Source organism: Sorex araneus, chromosome 2, assembly GCF_027595985.1.
Source record: "Sorex araneus isolate mSorAra2 chromosome 2, mSorAra2.pri, whole genome shotgun sequence".
Taxonomy (NCBI): domain Eukaryota; kingdom Metazoa; phylum Chordata; class Mammalia; order Eulipotyphla; family Soricidae; genus Sorex; species Sorex araneus.
The window spans coordinates 337,634-346,975 of record NC_073303.1 but is presented as its reverse complement, the minus strand read 5'-3'; the positions used below and the strand labels follow the sequence as shown (position 1 = coordinate 346,975).

At 68.0% G+C, this 9,342-nt stretch overlaps 1 protein-coding gene across 1 annotated transcript; it reads right to left on the bottom strand.

Moving 5' to 3' along the window:
- Positions 1-411: 411 nt before the first annotated feature.
- LY86 (lymphocyte antigen 86) lies at positions 412-9,095 on the bottom strand. Its single transcript, XM_055128146.1, has 5 exons — positions 8,922-9,095; positions 4,166-4,252; positions 3,352-3,480; positions 2,105-2,157; positions 412-690 (listed from the first exon to the last, which is right to left on the bottom strand). The coding sequence occupies exons 1-5, from the start codon at positions 9,043-9,045 to the stop codon at positions 607-609; spliced, it is 477 nt and encodes a 158-aa protein (XP_054984121.1). The 5' UTR covers positions 9,046-9,095; the 3' UTR covers positions 412-606.
- Positions 9,096-9,342: the final 247 nt, after the last annotated feature.

The following is a 9,342-nucleotide window of genomic DNA, read 5'->3' as shown; positions in this document are numbered from 1 at the left end:
GGCGGGAGGCCAGGGATGGCCCCTTCGCCAGTGGAGTCTCCACGGGGCACGCAGGTGAGGCTGCCGCCCGGGAGGCGGGGGCGTGACACGAGTGCCCCCTCCATGGGGGTGCAGGTAAGTCGCGTGGCCCCCAGGACACCGCAGGGTTCACTTTCCGCCCCACCCACCAGCAGCCCCCTTGTCCCGTGCACACGCCCCCCTGCAGCCGGGCCCCACGTGCGCATCGGGGGAGGACCCTGTTCCCAGGCCGTGCCAGCCTGCCCCTGGCCTCCCGGACTGGGCACAGCTGCCGGCGGTGCCCGGGGAGCAGACAGGCGCGACAGGCCCTCCGCGGCCCTGAGTCCACGTGTGGGCTGCTCCCAGGCTGCGCGGGGAGGACAGAGGACACGCGGGCCGGGGCGCGGGCACGCCGCGGAGGCCTTTATTCGGGCGGGGCGGGGAGGGAGGCGCCCCCGGGCCGCTGTCTTCCTCTCGGTCCTCGGGCCTCATCTGCAGGGCGGGGTCTCGCTGCGCAGCCCGGGGCCCCGGGACGCGGCCAGCAGGCGCAGCCGGGCCATCTCGGCGCGGGCGCGGGCGCGGTGCGGAGGGGACGGGGCCGCGGCGGACTCAGAGCGCGAGGACGGTGGCGTTGGCGCAGGCCACGGGGGCGCGGTGCTCGCCGGACACCTGCAGCAGCACTTGGTATTCGCCCTGCGGGAGGAGGGGTGACGTCACGGCCACGGGCGGCTGGGGGCGCGGGGGGCGGGGGCCTAGGGCCGGGAGCAAGAGGCCTGGGCGGGGGCCTGCAGGGACACGGCCGAACCCCGCGGGGAGAGCTGGGGGGGACAGGCCCCCGCCCGCACGGAGGTTCGCCACACCCAGGACGGGGAAGCACCCACGCGGCCCGGCCCTCTGGGGACACGCGCGACCCTCCGCCCGGAAGGGAGCGTCCACGCTGGCCCAGGCTCGCACCCAGGACAAGCAGGGAGGCGGCCGGTCGGGGGCGGCCCCGGAAAGCCCGGCGGGGAGGGAGGACGCTGCCCTCCGCCCCTGCGAGTCCCTCTCCAAGGGGGCTGGAGAAGACGGGCAGGAAGTCGGACGCGGACCTGGACAGAGGGGGGGAGTCTGTCCTTAGGAGCAGGTCACAAAGTCCTCTGCTGCCCAGAAGGTTCCAGAAGGGCCTGGAAGGGTGAGGGCGGGGCAGCGGGCGTGGCCAGGGTCGGGTGAGGGCGGGGCAGTGGGTGTGGCCAGTATCAGGCGAGGGTGGGACCAGGATGGGGCGAGGGCGTGACCAGGGTCGGGCAAGGGCGTGGCCAGTGTCGGGTGGGGTTGGGCAGTGGGTGTGGCCAGTATCAGGTGAGGGTAGAGCCAGGATGGGGCGGGGGCGTGGCCAGGGTCGGGTGAGGTGGGGCAGTGGGTGTGGCCAGTATCAGGTGAGGGTGGGACCAGGATGGGGCGAGCACGTGGCCAGGGTGAGGGCGGGGCAGTGGGCGTGACCAGTGTCGGGTGGAGGGGTCGGGTGAGGGTGGGAGCGGGGGAGTGGGCGTGGCCAGTATCAAGCTAGGGTGGGACCAGGATGGGGCGAGGGCGTGGCTAGGGTGGGGTGAGGGTGGGGCAGGAGGCGTGGCCAATATCAGGTGAGGGTAGAGCCAGGATGGGGCGGGGGCGTGGCCAGGGTCGGGTGAGGTGGGGCAGTGGGTGTGGCCAGTATCAGGTGAGGGTGGGACCAGGATGGGGCGGGCGCATGGCCAGGGTGAGGGCGGGGCAGTGGGCGTCGTGACCAGTGTCGGGTGGGGGGGGGGGTCGGGTGAGGGTGGGAGCGGGAGGGGGAGTGGGCGTGGCCAGTATCAAGCTAGGGTGGGACCAGGATGGGGCGAGGGCGTGGCTAGGGTGGGGTGGGGGAGTGGGCGTGGCCAGTATCAGGTGAGGGTAGAGCCAGGGTGGGGTGAGGGCGGGGCCAGTAGTGGGCATGACCGGGACTGGGCGGGGGCGTGGCCAGGACTGGGCGGGGCCATGGCGGGCGGGGCCTGAGCGGGTGCCAGGGTTCTCGAAGGTTCGAGAAGGGCGCTCTGAGGCCGGGCGGTTGGGGGTCGCGCAGGCAGGCGCAGGGCCGTGGGCCACTCACCTGGGGGACCTGGAACTGGGGGAGTTCGAGAGTCCCGGCATAGTAGATCTGCTCTGAGGGGACACAGAGAGGCGACGCCGCGTCAGCCGGCGCGGAGACGAGGCGCCGAGACGGCTCCCAACAGCCGAGCAGCGCCCGCCGGAAGTGACGTCGGGCGGAAGTGACGTTGGCGTGGCGGGCAGGAAGTGACAGAGCGGTCGGAAGTGACGTTGGGCAGGGGGATCCTGTGTATCCTCAGCTGAGAGGCGTCCCGGGGGTGCTCAGGGAGGGGTGGGAGGAGGGGAGAAGAGAGGAGCGAAGGAGGAGAAGGGGGAGGGAGGGAGGGAGGGAGAGAAAGGAGGGAGGGGCGGGAAGGAGAAAGGGTGGGTGGAGGAGGGAAGGGAGGGAGGACGGGAGGGAAGGAGGGAGGGCGGAAGGGAAGGAAGGAGGGAGGATGGAAGGGAGGAGGGAGGGCGGGAGGAAGGAGGGAGGGCAGAAGGGAAGGAAGGAGGGAGGGCGGGAGGACGGAGGGAGGGCGGAAGGGAGGAAGGAGGGAGGGAGGGCGGAAGGGAAGGAAGGAGGGAGGATGGAAGGGAGGAGGGAGGGCGGGAGGAAGGAGGGAGGGCAGAAGGGAAGGAAGGAGGGAGGGCAGAAAGGAAGGAAGGAGGGAGGGCGGGAGGACGGAGGGAGGGTGGAAGGGAAGGAAGGAGGGAGGGCGGGAGGAAGGAGGGAGGGCGGAAGGGAGGAAGGAGGGAGGGAGGGCGGAAGGGAAGGAAGGAGGGAGGATGGAAGGGAGGAGGGAGGGCGGGAGGAAGGAGGGAGGGCAGAAGGGAAGGAAGGAGGGAGGGTGGGAGGAAGGAGGGAGGGCGGAAGGGAGGAAGGAGGGAGGGAGGGCGGAAGGGAAGGAAGGAGGGAGGATGGAAGGGAGGAGGGAGGGCGGGAGGACGGAGGGAGGGCGGAAGGGAAGGAAGGAGGGAGGGCGGGAGGAAGGAGGGATGGAAGGAAGGAGGGAGAGTGGAAGGAAGGAGGGAGGAGGGACGGAGGAGGGATGGAAGGGAGGAAGGGAGGAGGGAAGGAGGGATGGAAGGAAGGAGAGAGGAGGGAGGAAGAAGGAAGGAGGGAGGGAGGGAAGGAGGGAGGGAGGAGGAGGGAGGGAGGGAGGGAAGGAAGGAGGGAGGAGGAGGGAAGGAGGGAGGAGGAGGGGGGAGGGAGGGGTGTGGCCCTTGGCATGTCAGGCGGGGCCGCTGCCAGGCCCACAGGCCACTTACCCCCCTTCCTTCGCCCGCAGAAGGAGAACTTGGGCTGGTCCTCCTCGCAGATGGGGTAGGAGAAGTTGAACATGGGCGTCCCCTTGGAGAAGAGCGCCAGCTCCAGGAGCAGCTTCCGGATGTCCTCTCCTGCAGCCGGGGGCAGGACACTGGTCGAGCTGCACAGAGGGGCCTGCTCTGCCCTCTGAGAGCCCGTGACAGCCCACCCTCCTGGGCCGCGTGGGGTGGGCCTCCCTCCCTCCCTCCCGCCTCTCCTGCTCTCTCTCCAGAGCCCCGGGAACGCCCCGTGTTCTGCTCGACCAAGTCCGAGCAGTGTCCGGCCCTGTGGCTGGGACTGCACTGAGGAGGAGACGCCAGCCGCTGCCGCGGGTCCACCAGGAGGCGGGCGGCGGGCGGCCCTCACTCCCCGTCCCTGGGTCGGAGCAGACCGGAGGAAGCCGCTGCTCTTGTCCAGCCTTCAGAGCCGACACGAGCTTTTGGGGAAACGAAATCCTGTGAATGCACAGGCCCTGGGTTGGCGCTAGACTAGTTTGCCACTGCGGGAACTGCAAGGCAGCTCTGTCCTGGGAAGACTCGCCGCTTAGGCGCAAAGTGCTCGCCTTTTGCTGGGCAAACTGGCTGGAGGGCCTGGTGCCGCCGTAAGAGTGCCTGGAATCTCCCTGGAAGAAACCGCAGCCTGAAGCCAGGGCTGTGCTCGTCCTGGGTGCTCCCCGGAGGAGGAAAGGAAGACGATGGCGCTGGCTCCAGGGGCACGGCCCCGGGGTCCACCCAGGGCTCCTGTGAGGCCGCTGTCCCGCCCCCAGCCTTTACTTACTCAGAATGAGTCCGAATCGAATTTTGGGATTGGACGCTAGTTGTCTGGAGCACTGGTCCACCGAAAAGCCAAAGTCTTGGAAAGGATCTGCCAAGGAGACGGGCGGTCAGGTTTGCACCCTCTGCCCGCCCGGTGCTGCGGCTAGCCTGGCCGGACCCCGAGGGGGCAGCCCTCTCCAGGGGAGATGGGGAGAATCCCGCAGAGTCTGGCAGCCCCTGGAGGCAACCAAATCTCCAGGGAACAGAGAAGGTGCGAAGTCTGCTCACACAGGCGCCGGCACAGAACCCACCGGGACTAGCCCACCAGGCGCCGAGGCAGGAGTGATGTACCGAGTCACCAAGTCACTAACTCCATGGATGGTCTTTCGATCGGGTGTGACCGCAGCGTGCCTCTTGCCTGTCACGTCTGTCCTGTCTCTCACCTCACCCTGCTGGCCGGGCCCTTCCGGCGGTGCAGGGTGGAAGTGTGGGGGCCGCCCGCCCTGTTTGTTGTGTCAGAGGGGACAGTCCCACTGTGAGGCAGTCGAACCCGAGGTTCTCTGCAGAACCTGTGAGGGACGTTTCCCCCTGAAAGACCGAAAGAGCAGGTGCCTGGAACTCAGCCCGGGGTCCTGGGTGGCCGGAGTGCTGGAAACTTCCACGGCACGCGCTGACCCGGGTTTGACCCTCAGCACCTCTGAGGGACCCCAGGAGCCCCACCAGGAGTGAGTCCTGAGCTCCGCCGGGTGTGGCCACACAGAAGACCGAGAGCACGCGGGCCTGAACTTGGCCTGTTGCCTCCCACATGTGCCAAGCTCCGGTGGCTCTGCAGGGGGCCAGGCTGCGCCCCACGGGAGTGCGCAGTGCCAGCACCCAGCAGCCGCGGGCACCGCCGTGACGGCCCGGAGAGCGGCCCTGGGGCCACGTGTGAGGTGCTCCAGCCCCGCGCGAGCAGGTGCGAGGGTGTCTCCTCACATGAGCAGACGTGAGCCTGGCGTGGAGACCCCGTCACCACAGCTGCAGCAGCTGGGAGGAAAGAGAGGAACCGAGTTCCCACGAGGCGTCTTCCGGGCTTCAGCTTACTCGTCTCCTCTGCACGGCAGCTCGGGCAGATCAAGGCCTGTCTCCTCTCCAGATTTTCTTCTCCCCGTCCCGACCTTCCCGCCCTTCCTCCCTCTCTGTTCACCTCTCGCCTTCCTTGCAGTGTTACGTTTAAACACGAGTTCAGCAGTTATACACCCACTTTCTAGGTTTCTAGTACCCTGGAGGGGTTTCGGGGGGAGTGGTGGTGCTCAGGGCACACTCCCGGCCCTGCCTCTGCTCAGGAGTCACTCCTGGCGGTGCCTGGGGAACCGTGTGGGGTGTTGGGAGTCAAACTCAGGTCAGACGCGTGCAAGGCAAGTGCCCTCCCTGCTGCACTGTGGTTCCGGCCCCCTCTACCTTGCAGATTTTTTTTTTCTTTTTGGGTCACACCCGGCGATGCACAGGGGTCATTCCTGGCTCTGCACTCAGGAACCACCCCTGGCAGTGCTCAGGGGACCCTATGGGGTGCTGGGAATCGAACCCGGGTCGGCCACATGCAAGGCAAACGCCCCCCCACCGCTGTGCTATCGCTCCAGCCCCCCCTCAAGATTTTTTTAACATGAATACTTGAACCAAACTCACTGTCGAACTTTTCCAGCTCTCTCCCGCTCGCTCTCGCTCTCACTCTGTCCCTCTGTCTCTGTCTCTCTCCGTACTAGCTATCCATTACTGCGGCCACAGAAGCACTTCCTGACGTCAGAGTCACCCTCTCGGCCTCTGTCAGTGTCCAGTTCAACATGCCACAAGTCCAGGGTTGCAGTGTGGGTTGTATTCACCATGCGGTCCGACACACAGGTACTGGTGTTCTCACTCGGGACGCTAACCATCTTTACCCAAGAAGAACAAGGACCCCCTCCCTGGTGCTCCCCGGCCCCTCCTTGGTGCTCCCCCGGCCCGTCCCTGGTGCTCCCCGGCCTGTCCTTGCCGCCTGCCCTCCCACACTTGTCTGCGTCATCCGTGGGGCAGGGCCTCCCCCGGCTCCCAGTGAGCCCTGCTCCCAGTTCCTCCCTCCCGGGGGATCTGCCCTGAGCAGGGGGCGTGCAGGGATGCGGCTTCCAGCACCGACGGGCCAGCTGTCTTCTTGCTCCCCTGGACCCCGAGCTTGGCCCCAGGGCGGCTGCAGGGGTTCCGGCCGCTGGCCACAGCCCCCGAGACCCTGTTTGGCTCTAGCCTGCCAGTGGCTGGGAGGGCCTCTTCCTGACCCGGCGGGACGAGGCTAGGCTGAGGGTCCTCCGGGCCGGCCCCTCATCAGCCCGGTGCAGCCTGGTCTCCGTTTGCCGCCTGGTGGGCTGCTCCCGGGAGGGCCGAGCTGGTCCCCCTCCCTCCTTCCCAGGCACCGGCCGAGTCTTCACTCGCCCCGACTGGCATCTCGGGGCTTTGGGCCCGTTTTCCCTCAGGTCTCCGGCCAGCCCCTTTCTGAGAGTCTTTGCTGGGTTCTGTGCTTCTGCAGGCTAGTCTTGGGTTCTCAGTCTGAGTGCTCGCTGCAGACGGAGCCCAGCCGGTTTCCAGAGCACGCCCACCTTCGCCTGCTCGCCAAGCTGTGAGCAGGTGGCTGAGCGTCTCCGCGTGCTTCCCGGCTGATGCCACTCTCCCTTCCTTCGCGGGTGTGTGGCTGTAGTCTGGGTAGTGTCAGAATTCTTTTTATGACTCTCCCGTGGGAATTTGTGCTTGACTTAATTAGTCCTAGAAGACTCAGAGCAAGCAGTGCCTTCCCGCCGTGCACGGAGCACTTACTGCCACCGAGCTCCGTGTGTCCCCGGAGGCTGAGGGCAGGGCAGGGCAGAGGCAGGGCCGCCCAGCTGGGCCTTCCCGCCCTCCCCTCAGCTGAGCGGGTCAGCAGACGGGAGCCTACACTCGGACCTCACTCAGCCCGGGCTGCATGACGCTCCGGGGGCCAACTCGGGGCGGGAAAGACCTGGCCCCGGAACTGTCCACTGAGGTCACTGTGGCCACCTCTGACCCGGAGGTTGGTGCGAGCTGACCACGACTTCCTCCTCATTGGTGGGGTCAGAGTGCGCGGGTGACCCGGGAGTGTCTGGGAAGAGGAGGAAGGATGGCGCCCGCCGCCTGGGGCGGGAGCTGGGCACCGCCCAGAGACGTGTCCGGGCGTGTGAGGGGCCCCAGCTCCTCTCCGAGGCTCTCGATAGCAAAGCAGCCCCTCTCTCCGGGGCGGTGGGCCTTGGGGGCCAAGAGCGGCCCAGGAACAGAGGAGCTTGGAGAACGGCTGTGGGCCTGGCTCCGGGCCCAGCAGTCCCCGCTCTGCACACGGCGGGTCCAGCTGAGTGTGTGCCCGCAGGCAGGCCGCAGCCACGGGGCCCCGCCCCACTGGAGCCGCTCGCTCGGGGGAGGGACTCGGGCCCTGGCCACAGGAGCGCCCGGTTTGTGGAGAAGGCGCCCGGGAGGTGTGAGTGCATGCACCCCAGCGAGCTTCTGCCTGTCCCAGGGCGGCTGGGCTGTCTCCCCTGCAGCCCGGGCTCCACCCCCACGTTTCCCCAGTGGGGCAGACGGTGGGGAACCACCGCATCCAGGTTCCCTCCACCCCCAGCCGCGGTTCTGCTCCCTGTGCTAAGGGCCAGCTCAGAAGCGTGCGGGTATGTGCCGCCTTGCTTCCTGGGCGTGGTGACGGTGTTCCTCTGACCGCAGCAGAGCACGGGACCGTCTCCGTTAGAGAACCCGGGAGGAAGAGCACTTGCTCAGAGCAACGGCAGATTCATGTGGGAGTTTTTATTTTTTAACCTTCCATTCTTATTCATCCATTTTTGGTTCTAAATTGGCCGTCCTGCTCCAGAAGCACCCGGGGGGCAGTGGCTTTATGTCGGAGTAGGTGCGGAGAGCCCTCCTCCGAGTCAGCCGCGTAGTCTCTGCTCAACTGTTCTGGTTCTGCCGTGTGTTTCCCAGACGCTCTTTCGCTCGGGAAGACACGACCCTAGGCCTGGCTTTGGAACTGACCCGAGGGGGCAGCTCTCTGAAGTCAGGCGGCAAATGCTTCAGGGCACGTTCCTTGGTCGTCTCTGTGTTGGCCGCACACCCTCTGGTGGGGCCGCCCCGCGTGTCCCCAGCACGGAGGGAGCCGTCCCCGAGCACAGAGCTGGGAGAAGCCCCCGGCCGAGAATGGAGCCTGGCACGGGCCGGAGGACGGGCCCCGCGCCCCACTGAGACAGCACCAACCCTCCCCGCACCCACTCCGGACAGGGCTGACCTCCCAGGCCCCGTGTCAGCACCATCCACCCCTGCGTGGAGCTGGCCCCTCGCCCAGTGACATGAAGGTCTTAAATCAGGTGACGGTGTCAGACTTGGAGCCCGTGGGACGGGTCCCCCACGGGAACAGGACAGGGCAGGGAGGAGGCCCCCACAGGCACTTCTGGGGCTCGTGTGTCCTTCCCGTGGGGTATGGGCGTGCTAAGGCAGCCTGGGAAGGAAGAGGAAGGACTGAGGAGAAACGTCCTCCTGGACGTGGCCGTCCCTGGCAGCCGGGGGGGGGTGGGGCGTGGTCGGGGGGGCGCAGAGAGGGCTCTGGGGGCCTTTCCCTGATGGGGGCCGCCCGCGCCCACGGCCACGGCCACTCCACACCCAAACCCCACTGCCCTGGGGACCCTCGGGCTCCTCAATGGACTTGGGCCTGCAGGCCCAGCACCCAACACCCGGCACCCAGCACCCAGCACCCTGCACCCAGCACCCTGCCAGCCGGCACCTACCGCAGCTCTGGTAGAGTATCTGCAGGTCCCCCCTGCTGCAGGCCGTGTGTGTGGGCCAGGCTCCCCCGCGGCCCGGGGCCCACAGCCAGGCGCACAGCAGGAGCGCAGCTGTGCCCGTCCTCATGGCCGCCGCCGGCTTGCCAGCTCGCAGCCGGGTTTCACTTCTCCTCTGCACGGCTCCGCCGGGCTCTGCCGACGCGGGTCCTGGGGGCCCCCTGGCTCGCAGGCTCTGCACCCCAGGGGCGAGTGGGGCGGCTGCGGCCACGCCTCCAGAGCCCCCTTCCTGGAGGGGCCAGGCCAGCGTCCACGGGGCTGCTGAGCAGGCTGGGGTCCCCCGGTGGGACCAAACAGCCCTTCTTGCTTTCGTGCTGCCTCAGCCCGCGGGGGTCTGCGTGCTGGAGAGACCCCCGGCCCGGCCCAC